Source organism: Aphelocoma coerulescens, chromosome 2, assembly GCF_041296385.1.
Source record: "Aphelocoma coerulescens isolate FSJ_1873_10779 chromosome 2, UR_Acoe_1.0, whole genome shotgun sequence".
Classification (NCBI taxonomy): domain Eukaryota; kingdom Metazoa; phylum Chordata; class Aves; order Passeriformes; family Corvidae; genus Aphelocoma; species Aphelocoma coerulescens.
Genome location: NC_091015.1, coordinates 26,626,122 through 26,648,048, shown reverse-complemented (window position 1 = coordinate 26,648,048; position 21,927 = coordinate 26,626,122). Strand labels below are relative to the sequence as shown.

General features: G+C 39.7%; 1 protein-coding gene across 2 annotated transcripts in view; it reads left to right on the top strand.

Moving 5' to 3' along the window:
• LOC138106370 (electrogenic aspartate/glutamate antiporter SLC25A13, mitochondrial) overlaps positions 1-21,927 on the top strand; it is a 103,187-nt gene that overhangs the window by 29,952 nt on the left and 51,308 nt on the right. For both annotated transcript variants that reach the window (XM_069006880.1, XM_069006879.1), the window contains one exon: positions 6,522-6,637. In XM_069006880.1, the coding sequence (XP_068862981.1) occupies positions 6,522-6,637 (116 nt within the window). The remainder of the gene's footprint in view (positions 1-6,521; positions 6,638-21,927) is intronic.

Sequence of the window (21,927 nt, the reverse complement as noted above, 5' to 3'; positions counted from 1 at the left end):
CTTCAAATCCGTTTTGTAATAAGAAGATTGAGAACATAATCCATACCTTGTGATTTGGATCTCCCTCACAAACAGAAGCTGGTGTCAGGAAGAACAAAATGTAAAACCGTAGCCTATGTGAACTTGTTGACAAGTTGGGATTTCATAACTTGGCGTGATCTTGTAAGAGTTTTGCGGTGTAATATTGAGGCTTCTAATTGCTGCTTTCTGCCGTGGGTAAGGATTGTTTCTGTAATCCACACTGTGCAGTGACAATTCGTAACGTGTCTGTGGAGAGTCTCTTCTGGTATTCAGGCTGTCTTCCTGTTTAGCTAGTGTGTGAAAGAATGGAGAAAGTTCGGAACGGGATTAGCATCCGTCTCTCTAACATGGCATTGTAGCATTTTTTGCCATGTGGCTCAGCATTTGTACCTTGTTCTCCTGGTGTTTAAAGTAATTTGTGGAGTGATCATCTGAGGCAAGGGTCAGCTGCTTTTTGGTTCCTGTCATGAAATCTCCTAGAGACAGCAACAGGACTTTGGTCTTCTCCTGTTGAATACTGCCAACTTGGCAGTCCAGAACTGCCAGTTTTACAGCGAAACACAAACCAGCTTTTGTTGGTTTTCATTTTTAATAGGCTTGCCAGTGTTTAGAGACTTACATGTGTTTAAGGTCATGAGAGTCTGTTCAGTAATTTAGCATTATTTCTATTATAAAATAGAAAGTATCTTGTAAGAGCAATGACAAGTTAATTTTGTTACTGTGTTGGTGACCTAAAGTACTGCAGTTTTGAAAATACTGCTAGGATACTTCCAGAAGCATTTATCCAGCATCTTGGATCCCTCTTTCACTCTGAAGAAGCAGCTGTTGTTCATGACTGGTGAACATGACCACTTGTCACTAAAAGGGTCTGAGCCTCCCCCAGGGTTGTTCCTAGCACTCTTTAGAATGCTTTTTAATTCTTTCTGATTTTGGTGACAAGTTAGGTATACGTATCAAGTGTAATTAGTGTGAAATACTAAACTGGGTAAGTACACAGGTGAAAGGCAGACACCACAAGAATGTCTGTCTCATGAGAAGGGCATATGTGATGGGCAAAGAGTTTCTGACCCAAGAGCTGAAGAAGTTCTGAGCGTGAAATGGAAAGAACTGTAACCCTGACATGCAATCTCACAGTGGTTACTGTAGATAAAATCTCATGTAAGTCTTGCCCAATTCCTGTGTTATCAGAAATTAAGGATTGGAGGGTCTACATGAGCTACTGTTGTGAGAAACATACAAGACCTCTTAAGGCATACTCTCTTCAATGAATATCCGTTGCCATGGGAGCAAGTTTTGCCTCCATCTTAAGCCAGGGCAGAGGTTTATTTGATGGTGGGTTTTCATGCTGTTCTCTTACAGAGGCATGTTTTTAAGGTTTCCTCTAAGAAAAGGAGATACTTTCCTTGCTGATGGCCTGACAAACCTTATAAAGTAGTTGACTGGTAATAACACAGATTTTAATAGGTGTTATATTGCGTGGTTGTTGTTTGTATGAAACAGATTGAAGAGCCTGGTTCCTGGCCTTAAGCCTCTCTCTCGCTCCTAATCTTGGTTAAAAAAAAAAAAAAAAAAAAAAAAGAAGGCTTCATTTAGCCTCAGCCAGATCAGAAATTTTCTCAAAATTCAGTAGCTTTCTCAAGGCCTATCAGCAACAGGCCAGGCATTTTCCAACCTGCCTACTGTAATATCATTTTTCAGATTTTTGTTGTACTTTTAAACATCTGCCTAACAAAATAAGTATTTACTGCATGTCTCTGTTTGGACTGTAGTAACTAACACTTTACTGAAAAATACCATATGCTTTATTTTTAGAAAGGACAAAGTGTTCAAAAATAACACTTGGAAATGCCAGCATTTTCCATTATTACTGGATATAAATTTATCCTCTAATGCAGCAATTTACACTATACTTAGTTTACCTAGCTTGCAGTGTAAAATAATAGATGTAGCTTCAATTTGTGTCCCATTATGTTACCATGTTTAAATTGCTGATACAGTAAAAATATCTGCATTGATTTCTGAAGAAAACCTCTTCATCATTGCATTTGTATGTATTATTACAGCAGGCAATGGCTTTTTTTTCTTTGCATGGCTACTTGCAGACTTTCTCTGGTGGGAATATGTCATGTCTATGGCGTGTGCAGATACCATGGGTGCGAACATGGAAGAAAGGAGAGTAGTGAATAGTGGTTTTGCTGCACCATACCCAGTTGTTCTGTTTGGACTGGTGCTCTTGTATGTGGATACTTTTAAAATATCAAGATTTGAACCTTCCTGAATAAATCGTGCAGTATTGGCACTGATAATGAGGATGTGAAGGTGAAGGAAGACTTCGATTTACTTGGGTGGAATGTCTTCAAAACTGAAATAAAATTTTGTAAACATTTCAGCTTCCTCTCCTTGTGCTGTTAAAATCACTAGGTTTTTCTCTGCTTTTGTTACATAAATGACTACTTGTTTAGGTATATAAAATAACTCCTAAGTAGTATATTGAAGTCCTTGTTAATATGTGCTGTTTAATGACACCTAATGATATTCACTGAAGGGTTATGCTAAACCCAAAAGGGTGATGCTAAACCAGAGAGAAAACGTGTTACCCAGGCAACTACCCTTGTGCAGTATAGAGAAGTGAGCATATGGCTATGTAGTACACATTATTTCAGCATCTTTAAGCATTAAGAATCACATGTGTAATTGACTGAAAAATTACTGCTCAGTTACTGTATTGTATGGTCATAATAGAAGTAAATGAATACGTCGTTGTTAGAATAGATCTGTTGGGAATCACTAGCAGGCTACTCTACTTAGGGAGCAAAAATACAATAAGAAGAAAATAGCTGGTTTAATTAACATGTAAAAATTGGGTTAATTTGAATTCAGCTGGCACAGCAGATATTAATGTCTCTTCTTTAACAGTCTGGCTAGAACCACACAATTTGTACACTTTTAATCTTCCTAGTTCTATGAATAATTGTTTTTAAAAATGGATATAGGGTTATTTTAAGCATCTATCTGTGACTTATTAGGGAGGCTATTGCTTCCAAGTACTGAAAAAGAATGCTTCTACCAGTATAAAATCTTGTATGAATGTTAATACATGGAGTTTTAATCAAAGTCAGGCCTAGTAACATAGAATATGTTCTTAACATGGTGCTGGGATTCTGTTGGGATAGGTGCTGTATTTCTTTTCTGTGCTGTCATCAGTGTATTGTGATCTGTTGGTAAGGACATGTGCAGGTTGTTGTTTCACACAAAAAGTGGCTTTACCAAAATGGCACTGGCAGAGATTCTACATTTCTAATTCCAAACAATCCTATTCTAGAGTCTTGTCACCTGCTGTCTTATTTGTTCTTTCTTGTGCATGTATGGGACAGAACTCAGTGCTTTGATCTGTTTACTGTTCTGTCAGGTACGTAACCAATAATAACAAATAATAATGGCCTTTTATAGCCAGTAAGTCACAGTAAATATGCATTGTAACAGTAAATATGCATCAATGCAAAACTGAGTAGGTTGTGATATATTGGTTTAAAATTGAAGGAAATGTTACTTGCGAAAAAATTTCTTTTGGCTTAGAAGGGATGGAAATTTTCTTCCTTTGAAGACTGAGTATCTGTGTAGTCCGTGTCTAATAGTGGGGAGTACTGAGAGCTCACAAGGAGTTTAAGGGACTGATAGATTGCTCTTGTGCTAACATGTGCATATGTAACAAGGCACAGGCTTCTTTGCCAGTAAAGCTTAAGGCATTCTTATATGTCTGCTGACATCATCAATTGTGAGTTTAATCTTAAGAATACCTGAGGAGGTTTCTTTTTATTGACTTCTTGCACTACGTTATAACTTATGGTGGCAAGCTCCCAGAGTTAATTATTTGTTAGACCATTTCATACTCTACGTTTCTATTACTTTTATTGCATGTATATTGAGGGAGGTAGTGTAGAACAGCTTTTGGGCCATCTCTGTGCTGTGCTTTTTTAAAAAAATGTCCTCTTTTAGTCATCTTCTCATGTTTTTATGTTCCTCGTGGAAGTCTGCTTGTTACTGTGTGGATATTTGGCTGCTGATGTGCAGCAAGCACACTTCAAGTATTGACATAGGAAAGCCAGTAGATGTAGTATTTTTAGACTTCAGCAAAGCTGTTGATACTGTCTCTCATAGTGTCCTTCTGGACAAAATGTCCAGCACACAGCTGAATAGCCATGTTACATGGTGGGTGAGCAACTGGCTTACAGGTCAGGCACAAAGGGTTACAGTGAACAGGGTGACATCAGGCTGGCGACCTGTCACTGGGGGGTTTCTGCAGGGCTCCATCCTCGGCCCTGTGCTCTTCAGCATCTTCATAAGTGACCCTGATGCAGGACTTACAGGGATACTAAGTAAGTTTGCCAACTGCTGACTTCCTCAAGGGCAGAGAGGCCCTGCAGAGAGACATCAACAAATTAGAGAGATGGGCAATCACCAACTGTATGAAGTTGAACAAGGGAAAGTATCAGATTCTGCTCCTGGGATGGGGCAACCCTGGATATACAGACAGACTGGGGAATGAGAGGCTGAAGAGAAGTGTTGTGAAAAAGGACCTGGGGGTCCTGGTCAGCAGAAGGTTGAAAATGATTCAGCAGTGTCCTGGCAGCCAGGAGGGCCAAGCATGGCCTGGGGGGCATCAGGCACAGCATCGCCAGCTGGGCAAGGGAGGGGATTGTCCTGCTCTGCTCTGCACTGGGGCGGCCTCACCTTGAATATTGTGTGCAGTTTTGGATGCTGCAGTGTAAGAAAGACCTTAAGCTGTTAGAGAGTGTCCAAAGGACAGCAACAAAGATGGTGAAGGGCCTTGAGGGGAAACCATATGGGGAATAGCTGAGGTCACTTGGTCTGTTCAGCCTGGAGAAGACTGAAGGGAGACCTCATGGCAGTGTACAATTTCCTCATGAGGGGGAGAGGAGGAGCAAGTACTAAACTCTTCACTCTCGTGACCCGTGTCAGAATTGGAAGAAACAGCATGAAGCTGAGTTGGGGGAGGTTTAGGTTAGATATTAGGAAAAGGTTTTTCACTCAGAGTGGGGTTGGGTACTGGAACAGGCTTTCCAGGGAAGTATCACAGCACCAAGCCTGTCTGAGTTCAGGAAGGACAGTGCTCTCAGGTACATGATGTGAGTTTTGGGGATGGACTTGTGCAGGGCCAGGAGTTGGATTCCATGATCCTGATGGGCCACTTCCTACTCAGCATGTTCTCTGAATTCCCATAAAACAGGTGACTGGAAATTGCTGTATAGTCATGGGTCATCATAACTTGATGGAAAAAATACCTTTTCCAACTTATTCAGACTCTTAGTTCTTCACTGTTATTGCATCCTGAGTAGAAGTTTTCATTGAACTGGCTGCAGTTTCATTTTGAATCAAAGTACTAAGGATACAGTTAGTTTCCAGTAAAAATCCCTTGGGTTTGTGTGTGTTTCTTGACACTGGATACACTGAATTTTGTGCTTTTCAGAAATAATCCTTGTTCCCCAGCTGCTGCCACATGAACCCATTAAATCTACCTGCCTGCTACACTTACATAAAGCAGCCTGAGAGATGGCAATCTTAAGTATCCCAGACTGCCAGCAGGCCCCGCCGCCACATATTTGAAGATGACTTTAAACTCTACAACCTAGACATTAAAAAAGCAGCTAAGTGGAAGAATAGTTGGCCTTTGCCTCTTTAAGAATAGGAGTTTGATCTCCATTTCAACTCTTGGGTGTGACACAGAGAAATTAGAATGCTCATGGTCTTTGCTGTATCAAACCTGCTGCTAGAAACAATGCCAAGTTGTCTAATTATGTATTTCTGCTTATGAACTAACTTCTGGAAGGACAGCTCTACTTTTATCTATGCCCTACTACTATGCTAGCGCATTAGAAACCTGGCTGTAATGATGAATTTGAATAAACTGCTCTTGGGCCGAGGAAGAACACACAGACTACTGATTGAAATTTATGACTCAACATGCAGGACTGGAGGGCTGTGATGGATGACTAATAAGTTGCTAGCAAACGGTTAACACATTCTGATCGGTTCCTTCTGAAGTGAGTGGCAGCATGTAGGTCTTGAATGGATTTGCTTTCCAAAAGTGCTAAGTACTGAGTCTTGAGGGAAGTTACTCATGTCTTTATTGGCTCTGTTTTGCTAGTGGAGGGAGGTAGGCTCCCCCAGAGGGCAGTTCACTTAGACATTAAAGCTGAGGTGAGTAGCCATGCTGAGTGTTTTGCTTATTTTATGTTTTGTTGTGACTTGCTGAGAAGAATAATTCCTTGTTTAACAGACACTTCAATTTAGTGATGTAAAGGCTTCCTGACATCACTGGAGATAGGGCATTTTAGGACAAATTTTAATCCCTATTGAACACATTTTGAACACAGTTTGGTTATGATCTTATTTCTTTTGTATAATCAGTATTATATTGTATTTCAGGTTTCTGCAAGCAAGTTGATTTCATAGCTATTGCTTTTTCCTTCATCTCTTAGGTTGATATCCTTTCAAGAGTTTGTGGCATTTGAATCAGTCCTGTGTGCTCCAGATGCATTGTTCATAGTAGCCTTTCAGCTGTTTGACAAGACTGGCAAAGGAGAAGTTACTTTTGGTAAGACATTCTTAAATGTGCGTTCTTAATGTAAAAATCCCTACCTATGCCAAACTCTGTTTCACCTTCTGTTACTGTAGGAGACGGTGATTGGTAGCAGAACTACACTAAAGCCAAGCAACTTTATGTCTGAACTTTTAAAATCATTTATGTGTGTACAGTATGAAGCCAAGGTCATCATCATAGTTTTCTCTGCAGAACTGGTCACTTCTCTTTTTCTCTTCCCCAACATGCTTGTGCAGGTCCAGAACAGTAGTGAAAGGTGACTATAGGAAATGATTGTAAAACTGCAAGAAAGTTGCCAGCAGACCTGGGTGAATATTGGATTTAAAATTATTACCCAGAATTATTACTTGTTTAAATTGGCTATATTTCAAGCTGGCTGACTTTTAACTCTTAAAACTGTATTCTGTGATATTTTTCAGTAATAAATTAATTACTGTGTGCCCTCTGACATTCCCTCCCCCAGAAAATTCAGCTGTGCCCTGGAGGTGTGATGTTTGCACTGATACTGAGATACACTCAGGCCAGTATAAAACTTGATGAAGGGGACTGTTTATTTCTAGATATCCTAGAGATAGCTTTTGATATCTGCAGGACTATCTGCCATCTGCCTAATGACAAGGCCAATTCCATCTGAAAGAAGGATTTAGAATTTAGCAGCTTGGACTAATTTCTGATATTGAGCTTGCACTTCAAAAAGTATGGGGAATTTTTTGCTGAGTACCTTCACTGGATAAAATTGCTATTTCTGATCTGCTACATTTGGATGTGGTTATTCATATATATTAAGTTTTATTGATTGGTTGTTAAACAGTTCTAAGTGAATGGAAAATTTGATGACATTGACTCTTTGTCTTTCCAAAATATATGGTTCACACATCCGTTGCCTTTTACTAGTATTTCCCATACATGTGTTATGCTCCAGTTAGAAAAGCCCTTGTCTTTCCATTTGAACTAGTAAGATTCTGTAACCATTGCTTGAAGCATCTCTGTATTCCTTCCACCAACTCCAAAAATCTGTATTTGAAGTTGCGGCCGGTGAGAAGACTTGTTGTCTTTTCTTGTGTCTGTTTTGGTTTTTTTTTTATTTTGGTAGTCTGTTGAGGTTGTGAAAGATGTGCTTTTTGTGTGCAGTGTTTTAGAAGCTACTACAGATGATAAAAGATTTGCAAGAATTTCAGAAAAAGTTTCTGCAGATTATAACCTTGATGAAGGAAGTATTTTGTGCCTAACATTTCTGTGCATGTAAATGGGCAGAGAAGCAGTGAGAGATGCCACGCTTTTAAAACAGGAGGGAATGCATATTTTGCTAGGGTTTTGTTCTAGTGAAGGCAGACCAGAGTTCCTGGAATGTCTGTGATGTGCAGGTTCTTGTCTGCGTCAGAGCCTCCGGTTGCTTGGAGCACTCATTAATAATCTAGGAAGAACTGTAATCGTTTGATCTGAATGCTGAATGAGTCCGACTTTTTAACTCTTGGCATTCTTGTTCCTATTTTTCCTGCTGTCAAATGCTTCCCTTGGGGTTTGACACAGTGAGTCAAAGGATTTGTTTGGCATTTGAAGTCCATTGAAGTCCTTCTCGTGATGAGAGAAAATCCCATACCAGACTGTATTTAAGGTATTTGAAAGAGGAGACATGCCAACATTGGCAGAACCTCAGATAGCTTTCGTTTAATTCCTTCATCTCCCCTTTTGTAACCATAAATGTATTTGTAACTTCTGTATAGTACCTTGTAGCTACTACCCCAGCAAATGCCTGGACTGGGGAGGAAGAAGAGCTGTCTCAGTGTTGTGCATTCTCAGCGGAAATGGTTGACCTTTAGACAAAGCTAGTTCCTTATTTTCAACCACAAGGAGGAAAAAGAAGTTTTATTTTCCTGCTATTAAGAAAAAAACCCTAATATTTTTTATAAATACATTATTAAAATACTATCCTGTAACGTTGCCATTCAATGCCTCAGTCACGCGTCTTTGAGGTTAATTATGAGATCTTTTTCCATTCACTTGAATGAGAGTGGTATCAAGTCCTTATCCAGGCTAGGAGACTTAAATAGGGGTTTTGTACACTGTGGAATTACAGTGTGAAAGGAACAGAAGAAAAGGGAAAGGATAATTTTTCAGTATACTGCTGTTAGGTGTTATATCTCAAGGCTCTCATTTTAAGTCTGTACCTCATTTTATTGTTGTAAGAAACAGCATCGCTTATCTGTGCAGTCATTGTTTTTTGTACACTAAAATAATGATATAAATATTTTGGCTTATATCAAACAGAATAATTCCCAGCAGTGAACTTCACATTTTCTACCGTGCAAATCCATCCAAATCTTCCTCTTCCATAGGTGCACTTGGCTCAGCATCTTTGTTGAATGAATTAATAATGAGCCTTATGTCAATGAACTTTTACACTGAATGTGAGATCCAGGCTGTGGATACTCAGAGAAATGTTCTGGGCAAAGAAGTCCCAATTTAACACTTTGCACTTTTCTTGAAAAATGCTGCACTCTTACTTTAGCCTCTGGGTTGGAAGTGTGTTTGCATTTTAGCTGTATGTTGACATCTCTACAATTTTAAATGTTTCATTTCTTTCGAGTTGCAAGTTAACTGTATGTGGTTCTTTGATAGAAATATTACCTATTTAAAAGGGATGATGTGCAAGCAGTGTGGGTACATGGTGGGGAGAAGTATTTCTAGTTTATTGCTTTTTGAGGTGAGTTAAATGGCCACTAGTAAATTAGTGGCTAGTGGCTGATTGAGACTACACCTGGCTGTTGCATCATGTTGTAGATTTACTTTCTGCTGAAGTGTCAAAGCTTTGACAGTTTGTAAGGAGTTAAAGCTCTCAGCAGGAAAGTGAGAGGAAGTTTAGCTGGCTTTTAAATTCGAGGCAAAGAGCAAACCATTGCTTCTTACTGTTGAGTGTTGACAGGCACATAAAAGCTGATAATGTAAGTCCAGGGGTTTAAGAGACTTAGTAGAGTTGCTTTTTTGTCGTATGACTGTATTTTAATGCCTCATTAAAGAAGCAGAGCCCTTTGAAATTCTTTACTAGATGGCATTTAAAAAAAGGTGAGCTGGTTGGGTAAAAAAGTGTTTAAAAACTAAGTCGTTGTAACCTTCATCTTTAATTTTGGATGGGTAAATTAAATCATGGGACCTAACAGTTCTGAGCTGTGAATAGCACAGCAGTGATACCCAGGAACTGGAACTTACCTTTTCTGATACCAGTTCTCACAAGCCCTAGTGAAGGGCAAAATAAGTATTGTCCATGTTGATTTTGCTAAGAGAGTAAGGAAAGGCACAATAAGAGCTGTGGTTGCCTGCGTCTGTGCTGCCAACCATTATTGAGCCTGCTTTAAAGATTTTAGTTCTGATTTGTGTTAGAGTTACCCACCAGACAGAAATTCTTGCTCTTGTACTTAATGAAATGGAGCTGTGGTATAGTGTGTGTTTTTATGGCCTTGGTTTTCTTCTTTAGAGGTCCTCTAATTCAATCTGAAGCTGTTTCAAAATGGATGCTGTGTTGTGCTGCTTTGAGAAATACGAGTATGCTGTAAAATGTCAGTCCTTTAATTAAAAAAACCCCAAAAAACAACTTCCCCCCACAGTCAGCAAAAGCATGAAGGAAATTGGGAACCCAACCCCCAAATTTTTGTTAAGCGCAACAGCTGCAGATTTGAGCATTGTATTTTGCTTTTGTCTCTAAACAGACTTTATTGGCATGCAGACAGCAGCTATTGTGGGTCTCTGTTTCTGTTATTAATTATATCAGTACAGTTCTTAGATAAACACATTAATTAAGGATACATCTTACTATGTGCTCCTGTTTGCTGATACCTGATACTTGAATTGCCTGAATACTTGTTTGTAAACTTTCTAAAAGGACATAGCTCTTAGCAGAGGTTTAAATAGCTACACAGCTATTGTGATAAGCTTCAGAGTTTTTTCCTCTATGATAATGCTCTGATATTTTTTTAATACGCAAAAAGTTATTACAGAAGTTTCATCGTTGCTTTCATGACCAAGGAATTAGGTTCTGATTGTGTGACGTAGCTCTTGCTTTTGTTACAGAGGATTACTTGTTTTATACTTCACGCTGTAATTGCTGGTATGACTTGGTTCTTCTTATGGTATCTGTAATTCTTTTTATCTCTTGCACAACACCTAGCTTCTCGATGCCCAGCCTGGTACATTGAATACCACGTAAAGCAATGAAAAGCTAAATCTGAACCAACAAAATAAATTGCCGGAGCTGTAAGCTTTGATCTCTTGACAAACTGCAGTATTCAGTATTTATCAGTGATACTTCTGTTGCTGGTTCAAATTGACTTGAAACCACTTGTAGCTAGTGACGTGTTAGCTTACACATCACAGCTTCACCTATACAGTGAAATGTTGTTGGTTTATAAATGACAGATATGGTGGCCCCAGTGGCAACATTACAAATGCAACATCTGTTTAGTCTCTGATGGTTTTTGTTGTTTGTACAATATTGGATTTTGCACAAATAATTGCCAGTTTTAATTACAAGAGGATGTAAAGTAGACTTCTTAGTATATATATTTTCTTCAAAACAATTTTTGAAATCTTCTCAGACTATTTTTTGAGAATTTCATTTCTAGACATATGTCAACTTGGCAAGTTTATGTTTTGTTTTTTTTCTTTTAACTAAAATGTTATGTAACCAGTAGACGTAGATGCAGGCATCTTAAATAAAAGAGAGCCTGTTTAGATACAAAGTGAGTCTGTAATTCTAAATATTAGGAGGAGCTTTTGTCCTGTTACACTGTTTGGTTTCATTTGGTCTAGAAAATGCAACTGAGTTTTCTAAATCATCCAGAACTGAAATTCAGTGCTTCAGTTTGTTCTTTGTTGTTGGTTTTATTCTGTTGTTTTGTTGGGCATGGTCAGTGAATCATCAAACAATTAGATTGGAGGGGCTGGTGGCAGCCATCTGGTTCAAACCCTTGCAGCACCACCATCAGGACCAGTTGCTTGAGGGGCAATATCTAATCAACTTTTTAAATAATCTCTGAGGCTGGAGACTCTGCAGCCTGTATGAGCAAGCATCTCCTAGTGTTTGATCATTGTTATAGTGGAAGACTAAATTCCTGAGGCCTAGTTGGGATTGTCAGTGTTCTAGCTTGCATCCATTGCCTCTTGTCCTTCCACTGTGCACCTCTGTCTTCCCTTCACCGTTCTGTTGGGTAGCTATGGACAACAATGAGGTCCTCCTTTAGATCTCCCTTCTCCAGGCTAAGAAAACCCCATTCCATCAGCCTCTCTATGCATGTCACATGCATCGTCCCCCAGCTGCCTTGTATGGAGAAAATAGAAGTGATATTCTGTTTTTGTTAGCAGGTTGTGCTGTTTACCTTGGTGAAAGTGATCTGATTTTTTTTTTATTATTATTATGGTTAGTATTATTACTCAGGGCAAGAGGAGTAAGTTTCTTTTTTATGCCCACAGGGGGCCTAGTGCTTTTCAAACTTGAGGTCTTAGGGTGCTGGCAGTTTGTTGCTGGCTTCTAATGAGGACACGAAAGGTAATAAGGAAATGTAAGGCTGTTGCCAGTGAACTGAAATTATGGATAGCCGCAGTTTAAATACAAATATTTTTAAGGGATTGCATTCTGGAAAATTTCTGAAAACATTTTAAGTAAGCAAATTATGTAATAGTCTGTGTGTAAATTCATGTTGTTACCCCTTACATACAGTGGAGACAGAAGACGCAGACAAGCTTGAATCCAATGCCTTACTTGCTGAGGGTGATGGCACTTTTGGAAAGAGACTGTTTGTTGGGTTTTTTTGTGGTATTTGCAGTGTGTATCGCAGGTAAGAGAAGTACACAAGTATTTCAGTCAAAAATTAGGGCCAAGTTGAACAGGATGCTGTATGGATATGTCATGAGAAAGTGAATTAGTAGTTTTTAGAAGGGACAAGAGCACAACCAACCAGAGCAGGGGGAAGGTAAGAGGATTAAAAAAAGAACAATATCAGCAGATTTGCGAAGTTGATCATGGATCTTTTTGGTTGGGAAAAATCATGGAGGCACAAGCATGTTCTGTGTGAAAATGTTTTCATTAATGTAAAATTAATCTGTGAGACTGCTCTGTCCTTGTTGAAAAGTTTGGCTAGGACAATGAATTACATTCAGTAGCTAGTGTCTCTCTCCTGATAGAGAATGCATGCTGAACATTTTTTAGGATTTGCACTGGACTTTATGGTTTGCTGTAGGCATTTTGGGGGATCTGTTTGGTTGTTGTCTTCTTTGAAGTCTACTTACAACATTTGATAGACATTTACCTACCAATACTGGTCTTCATCTCACCTCTGTGTACAACAGGTGCTGTGCAGCCTTCGTTGATTCTTCCAACCACAAAATGAATGTGGTTCGTATCTGAACAGAAGTGACCAATTTTAGTGGGAGACTCCAGCCTCCTGCTTCTCTGCCCTGCTGTGGCTGCCTCTAAGGATGCTGGCACTCCACTGGGGCTGTCACAGTACAGTCTTTTTTAATGCCTGAGGGTGTGCTGAATTAACCAATGCATTTTCTAAGATCAACCCAACAAGTATCATAAGCTTTTGCTTCTCATTGTTGGGCTCCAGATGTTGGTATGCTATCTGGAGGTGAAAAAACATTTTGAGGGCATCCAATTTTTTATATATGTGGAGCTTTATTGCACTTCTTTAATGATCAGCTTTTATTACAAAAAGAACTACCCTGATTTTTAGAACTTTTAAAGTGACATATGAGCAATGTTTTCTGAACGACTGAATGTAGATACATGGGAATATCAGATTGGCATGTATGTGTTGTATGGTAACTTGTCAGAGATCTGAAGAACTGCTCAGAAGATGTTCCACTTCAGTGGGTAAACAATCCTCTTTTTACAAACAACCAACTGTAGATTTGCACAGTTGACTATAATGGCTCCAATTTTAAAAGACAGAGGTAACAGAGAGGACTTCCAGTTGGTGGGATAGTTCAAGAATACTACATGCTCAGATGGCTAAAATATTGAGCTTTCTGCTGCTACTTAAAAAGAAAAAAATAGGTGTGGAAAAGGTGGGAACATGCCAAACTGAGGGTCAGTTTCAACTGTATGAGGTCACTCTTTGGCTAACAGAGAAACTCTTTGGTAAGCTGAGGGTTAGCCATCTGTATATCCTGTTGGAAAAAGAAGCCCAACATTATCACTAGGCAGTAGTTGGGGAGGAACCAAAAGCTTCCACAGAAGAATATATTTTAAACCGTGTCAGAAGCAGTATATCAATTTAAGCTTGTTTTTTATTAAGACTTTTCCCCATCCTGTTTTCAAACTGGCCTGGAATTGCAGATTAGGAAGTAAAAACTTCAGCAGATCCTAAGAGCCAGAAAAGTGTTTTGTTATTACAGATTTTAATACGAAATTTCAGATAGCAAAATACACGTTTTTGTGGTGTGTGTAGTTTAGTTTTCTAAATTGGAAAATCTGCTGTTACATAGCAGTTAATGACTCTTTTTTCCTAACATTTGGAATTCAGGACCTGGTTTGATAAGCTGATAAAAGAAAACAAAACTGAAAACATATTGGAAGTGCTCAAAGTGCAAATTACGGTTTAGATAGGTTTGAGGGTAGATAGTTAGACATTTTAATTGAACTAAAATAGTTTTATCCTAATACAGTACAGTTGTGGGAGTACATTTTGTGATGTATTTGAAATTGAAGTATTTAAGTGAGGGGAAAGTGTATGTTAATGCTTTGCAAGAAAGTGATTTTTTTTTTATATATCATCTAACTAAGCAAAATAGCTGTTAAAGACATAGAGCTCTCAAGTCTCTTGCTGGAAAGTAAAGTTCAGGATTATTTCTTTGAGCCAGGAGTTTGCTTTTATCACTTTGGTTGGTATATTAAATTGCTGTAGGAAACAAAGATGTGAATTCTGAAGTAAATTTTTTATTGCTGCACAACTACAGTGAAATTAGCCCCTGCCAGTGTAAAACAAAAGGTGTTGATTCAGTCTGGATCCTGAAAGTCCTGTGTTTTTATATCCCCATGATGGGGATGACAGAAATGAGTCCAAATGATGATTTCATTTGCCCACGTGGGGTATTGAATTTGATATTCAGCTTTGGTTACACACAACCAACACTGGCTTATGCTAAGCAGCAAAAACTCCTGCTTGTCCATTACAATCCAGCACTAGTCCACACTTGGACTAACTCAAAATAATTAAATTGGTTAAAATTACATTTTTTATTTTTTGAGTTAAATTTTGTCTTTGAGAACTTTATCTGGATTTGGAGGAACTAGTCCTATGAAAAAATAAACTACCTCTTACACACAAAGTTATCAAAAGAAGTGAATTCTGGGGGTTTTCGGGTGTTTATATGCAAGTATATATCTGCAGCCACACTTTTTCAGGTGCAGGTGAAACTGATCTTAGTCTAAATGAGTCAGGTCCACTAAGGCAGGTTTTTGCACTCTTTTGAATGAATCTTTTTTAGAATGGCAGTGATAACACATGATAGAGCACAAATAAATTGCACTGACCTGAGCTGCTTTTTTCAAACCACCCCCCTTCTTGATACGTGTAATACACTCCCATTATCTGCAAATTATGTGCTCCATTTCTACTCTGCCAGCTTCACTTTGAGTATTCTACCAGATACTTTCTTTGTAATATTTTAAGGAAAAAATAACCGAATTTAATTTCTTTTTTTTTTTTTTTTTTTTTAATTCACAGTTGCAAAATAGGTTGTGGTCCATGTTTTGTGAGGAATTAAGAGGAAGTGAAAATACAGCATTAGTTTATTATTTCAGGGCTTTTAACCTGTGGAAAAAGGTGGCTGTGACAGCCCTTCCTGCTCTTAATGCTTTGTTGAGGGAAGTTGGAGGGGTGAGTACCTTTCCTTTGCTTTCCTTAGTAATCAAACTATTCCAGCGTGTTATTCAATTCACTGTATGGCCACCATAAAACTATTTCGACTGTTCCCTTATCAAAGCAGTGGGGAGATGAAGAAGGTGATTGTAATGCTTGTACTTCCAGTGTTGTTCTTCTACATAAATGGGGATAAATGGAAAACCCAGCAAAGTACTTGGACTACTTATCATTCCACATCTTACCTGAACAGATGTGATGTTGACATGCATTTTCCAAAATAAAAGTCATCATTATCAAGGATGGAAATAAATTCTAACTAGCTGTGAATTTGGAGTTCACGGCAGTAAATAAAAACCCAAGAAAACAAAATAAAACCCAAAAATAAGACAACCCAAACCTTGGATAAATCCCACCAATTCCAGTAAAACAAGATAATACAAGGAATTATTACTTGATTATTTCTGACATACATATATACTCACACACACACACATATATATATATATATATATATATGTACCTGTCTCTGTACACATATGCTTTTACACAAGTTTATTGTTCTTCCAAAATGTCATAAGTAAAGCAATCCTGGCAGCAGGCTGGCTTGGCAGAGCAAGGATCTACTTTGGAGCTAAGGCAAAAACAGAAGGTGTATGTCCAGTCCATTTTACAGAGAAAATTCATATGGCCCAAACTCAACTGGAGTTAAAGCTGGCCAGAAACTTGGGGGACAAAATAATTTTTTAAATATACTAATAGCAAAACACAGTCCAGAAATAACATTGTCTCATTACTCTATGAGAATGGTCACCTCACAAACAGGGACATAGACAAGGCAGAGATGTTTAACACTTTCTTTGCTGTTGTCTTCAACATGAATGATGGGCTAAGGGGGTCTCAGTGCTCTGAGCTGAACCATAGGACCTGAGGGAATAGCATGAAACTGTGTCAGGAGAGATTTAGGTTAGGTAATAGCAAAAGGTTCTTTGCTCAGAGGGTGGCTGGGCACTGGAACAGGCTCCCCAGGGAAGTGGTCACAGCACCAAGCCTGACAGAGTTCATGAAGCATTTGAACGATGTTCTCAAGGCACATGGTGTGACTCTTGGGGTTGCTCTGTGCAGGGCCAGGAGATGGACTTCAGTGATTGTTGTGAGTCCCATCCAGCTCAGGATATTCTACTATTCTGTTATTTTTCTCTGTCCAGGAGGAGCAGGAGCTGGCTGTTCCACCAGACAGACAGCCCTGATGTGAGTGAGAGTGCCGAGAGGCTGGCGCCTGGGCACAGCTCTCACTGACAAGGAGTGCAGTCCCATGCTACCTGAGCACGGACAGAAAAGCAGGTCTGGTGACAGTGACCAGGGTTGGCCAGACACGTCCATAGGGATGAGACAGGTCCAAGATAAGGCTGGGAACTTAAGTCAGGGGTTTGAGGTCACTGAGGTGCAGGCATCCTACAGCAAGCCTCATCAAGAGAGATTAAGACCTGAGATGAGGCTTCTCCCAGCTCTTTCTCCTGCAGTGCTGTGCCTGGACCCATATCCCTCATGCTTGTGCATGGGTCATGGGGAAGAAGTTGCAGAACCTGGTGGTGTACTCAGGATCAGGAAGCTTATGGAAAATGCGGAATTGTTTCAAGTGGTCAGTGAGGACCAAAGCTTGTGGAAATCATTCTGTCCTCATCTCCTCTGAACTTCAGGTCAGGTGGTTGGTACGGTGCTGGGGTTTCCTAGTCATGGTATTGAAACAGCTACTCTCATCAAAATGAAATTGTTTTCTTCTTTGCAGGAGGTAGGTAGTCCATGTTCTTTACAGAGGTTTCTATTGCAAATACCATCAGGGTAATCTCATTTTTTCTCAAGGCCCAGGGCTTTGGTACAGGTTTTCTATACTATGTTCAAATAATTTGTGTAAAGAAATAACATATATAAAATGCATTGATTTTATGTAAGGTAGAGCTGAGGATGACAGGTTTTCTGCAAAAATGTTGTGACTATTTTGTAAGATCAGTGGATTTTTGCAGATGATCATGAAATTCTTGAGACTGTGTTGAGACTGTGCTAACTTTACTGGGCTTAATGATGACAGCGTGTGAAAAACATATTTGCAAAATAAATTCCAAAAATGTACTCGAAAAATAAATAGTTTGAAAGAATTCCAGATTTAATATGTCAGATACTTATGGACTGTACCCAGTAAAGATTTTAGTAGCTTGTTCTGTTAAGTGACTTTTCTTAGATGTAAAATACAGTGGAATAATGACCTTCATTTTTTTCCTTTTAAAATCTAAGATTTATAAATCCAAATTTCACTTGGGGAATATTGGTAGTCCTTGTTGTATAAAGAGTGTCTGTAGTTATTCCAAAGCATGCTTTATTTCTATTTTACTTCTTAATCACAGGAAATGGAATGTCATAGGAATGAAAATTGAATGGAATCACAGGGATGAAAATGTGAATGCAGCATGCTTGTTTGCACAATAAGCATTGAAACATACACATCAGTATACTGCAGAGAAGAAGGTCCCCAGGACTTAAAGGACCAAAAACCCCCACTGTAAATCAGCAGGCAGTTCACCTGGAGGGAAAATGAAACAACTGTTTCATGCAGTGATCAGAAACAAATGGCAAGGTAGCTATTTTTTAGTTAGAGACTGTGCAGGGACAATTATTTGTTTTAGAACCTTGCAATTTATTTTAAAATTGAGTTGCAAAGTTGAATTTTTTTAAAGATTGATAAAAGTGACAGCATGGATTTCTAAAAATGAGTATTTAAAATCTTCAACCTGTTGTTTGTTTTGCTTTTTGACAGCTCTGGTTCAAACAATGCAAACACACTGATGGTTGTATTTTTTACTAGCTTTAGATTTATTTTGTGCTGTTACGGCTCTTGACATTGAAGCATTAACATTTTGCCTTTTGAAAACTAAAGCAATTAAACAGTGTTCTGAAATGGATTTTAAAGTTTCCATTTATCAGATATTTTGATTAAATACTTGTTTAGGATCAAAGCACAGTTGCCCAGAGAGGTTGTGGAATCTCTGTTGTTGGAGGTACTCATGGAATCACAGATTGGGTCAGGTTGGAAGGGACCACAGTGGGTCATCTGGTCCAACCTTCCTCCTCAAGCAGGGTCATCCCAGAGCACATGGCACAGGATTTTGTCCAGATGGTTTTTGAGTATCTCCAGTGAGAGTGACTCCACAGCCTTTCTGGGCAATCTGCTGCAGTGCTGAGACACACACACAGAGTAAAGAAGGTCTTCCTTATATTCATGTGGAACTTCCTGTGCATCAGTTTCTGCCCATTGCCTCTTGTGCTGTTGCTTGGCACCACTGAGAAGAGCCTGGTCCATCCTGTTGGTACACCCCCTTTAGGTTTTTATACACATTAATGAGTTCCCCTCTCAGTTATCTCTTCTGGAGGCTGAACAGGCCCAGCTCCCTCAGCCTTTCCTTGTAAAAGAGATGCTTCAGTCCCCTAACCATCTTTGTAGACCTCCATTGGACCTGCTTCAGGAGCTCCATATCTTGAACTGAGGAACCCAGAACTGGACACGGTATTCCATGTGTGGCATCGCTGGGGCTGACTAGAGGGTCAGGATCACTTCCCTTGACCTGCTGGCAGTGCTCTTCCCGGTGCACCTCAGGACACCACTGGCATTTTTGGCCACAGGGCACCGCTGGCTCATGGACAGCTCATTGTCCACTTGGACCCCCAGGTCTTTCTTCTCAGAGCTGCATCTCAGCAAGTCAGCCCCAGCCTGTGCTGCCCATCTCTCCAACCTGTCGAGGTCTTTCTGAAGGGCTGCAGAGCACTCAGGGTATTTGAGTGCTCCCAGCTTTGTGTTCTCACTGAGGAGGCATCTGCCCCTTTGTCCAGGTCATTGATGAATAAGTTAAACAATACTGGGCCCAGTATTGAACCTTGGGGAACGCCACTAGTGACAGGCCTCCAGCTAGAACCTGTGCCACTGATTATGACCCTCTGGGACTTCAACATTCAAGGGAATGAGGAATTCATGAGAGGGTATTCGAACCTCATGTGGCCATGGCCCTGAGCAGCCTGTTCTGGTTGGACCTTCTTTGACTGGTGGTTGGACTCCATGAAATCCAGATGTCCTTTCCATTACAAATTACTCTGTAGCTCTGAAACAGTCTCCTTTTTAAAAAAGTCTAAACGGATCCTGGCCACTGAAGCACACCTCAGCTTCTCTGTGTTTTGCTGTATTCAGTTAAGTGATGTGTGGATAGCTGTTGAACTTCCAACTAGGGATTTAATGCAAAACTACTTTTTTTTCATTGTCTATTTTTTATTTTTATACTGGACTTAGATGATTAGGAGATGATACTGTTAGAACTGAATAATAACTTGGAGTGAGTTCTGGTACATAATTGGATACCTTTTGATGGTTAAATCACAAGTTAAAACACTTCAAATTTTTCCTGTAGTATGAATGGTTTTTAATGTCTGAATTGGGCAATCTGACTACAGATGAGATTTGAGTCAGTGATGTGGTGGATGAATGGGTGATGAGACCTAGCGAGGGAAAAGACTTCACTGAGCATAGGAGTTCATGCACCATAGCTGCAAAAAGAAAGTACAGGGTATGTGTAAAAAGGCAGTGGCAAAGAGGATACCATGTCTCATGCCATCAAAGAATCAGTAGAAGCACAGTAGGCAGTCTTCCAGTCAGCTGCCTGCACTGATTATCCAACATGCATTCTGTCAGAAAAGCATCTGGTAGTAGTTGCCAAGGCATACTGACATCAATATACAGTACAATTGTGAAAAGATCAAGTTGTGTGGGTTCTCTTACTGTATCTACACTAATGTGTTTTCCAAGTCATAGCAAAAATTAAGTGCACATATTTAGCTTGAGCTATTTAGAGTGATATTTGTACTTACATGAACTTCTGAGGCATGCTTTTGTGGCCTTTAATCTCTAAAACAGACAAGGGGATGCAAATTGCCTGGATAGGGACCTTATATTCCTAATTGGCTTGATGAGGTTTTCAGTTTCATTGCTGTGTGTTCCTTTGCCTTTTATAATGCCAATAATTAAACACTGTATTTAGTCTGAAGTTACCATTCTTTCCACTTCTTGACGTTTGGACATGTCTTGGCACTCACAGCCCAGAAAGCCAAACATGTCCTGGGCTGCACCAAAAGCAGCATGGGCAGCAGGGCAGGGGAGGGGATTCTGCCCCTCTGCTCTGCTCTGGTGAGACCCCATCTGGAACACTGCATCCAGCTCAGGGACCCCCAGCACTGGAAGGACATGGACCTGTTGGAGCGAGTCCAGAGGAGGCAAACAAAGATGGTTAAAGGGATCGACAAAAAGGGGAGAGAATTGGGATTGTTCATCCTGAAGAGAAGGCTTTGGCGGGACCTAATTGCAGCTTTCCAGTACCTGAAGGGAGCCTACAAGATAGGACAAGGGGGAATGGTTTTAAACTGAAAGAGAGTAAGTTTAGGTTAGATACGTGGAAGAAATTCTTTACTATGAGGTAAATTCTTTACTATGGTGAGACACTGTAACAGGTTGCCCAGAGAAGTTGTGGATGCCCCATTCCTGGAGGCTTTGAGAAACGTGGTCTAGTGAAGGGTGTCCCTGCCCTTGGCAGGATGGTTGAAGCTAGATGATCTTTAAGGGTCTCTTTCAACCCAAACTATTCTATGACTATATGTTTCATTTTCTTGAGATGGAATTTTTATTTTGGGCTCCAGCCAAGGAGGGTTTACAGGACACAGAGCTAAGGGAGCAGGATACATTGTTCCTTCAAGGTAGCTAATGTATGGCAATGAATTAAAATAAAATTACAATGGCATATTCAATGGAGACTCTGCAGCTTTCATATGTTAACAAGTTGAACTAAGAACTGTGTGGAGCCTTGCCTCATCAAAACAAATTTGAGACTCCTTTTATACTAGCTAAGTTTCTGCTATCTCTTACCTTGCATCAGGTAAGAATGCACCTTTTTTTCTCTGAAAAAGGCAAGTCTGGACCTAAACATAGCTTTTGGTAAATAATAACCAAACATAGGTTTTGGTAAACAATGATTTGTTCCTAATCTCATCCACACAGTATCAGTGGCTTGCTTTGGAGAAATTCTGGAGGTGGGATAAGAGGGAAAGAGGAAGCAGACGAACATCTGATTTCTGTGCAAGAGACAGCTGACAGGTGTTCTGGGAATGTCTTTCTTTCTCTGGAAAAGCAGTGGTCGCTGCTAGAAAGAGACAACCTTTATTTCCTCTTATATGCAGGCAAGACAGGCTGTCTTTTTCATGCTGGTTGCCTTCTTTGAAGAAAGTCTGGCAGAAAGCAGAAACTTTATGAATGTGATCTCCAGTGACATGTGGCACGGTGCCTTGAGCTGTGGCAGTAGGAAGCACCCTAAATGAAAGACCTCAAGTAGAGGGATA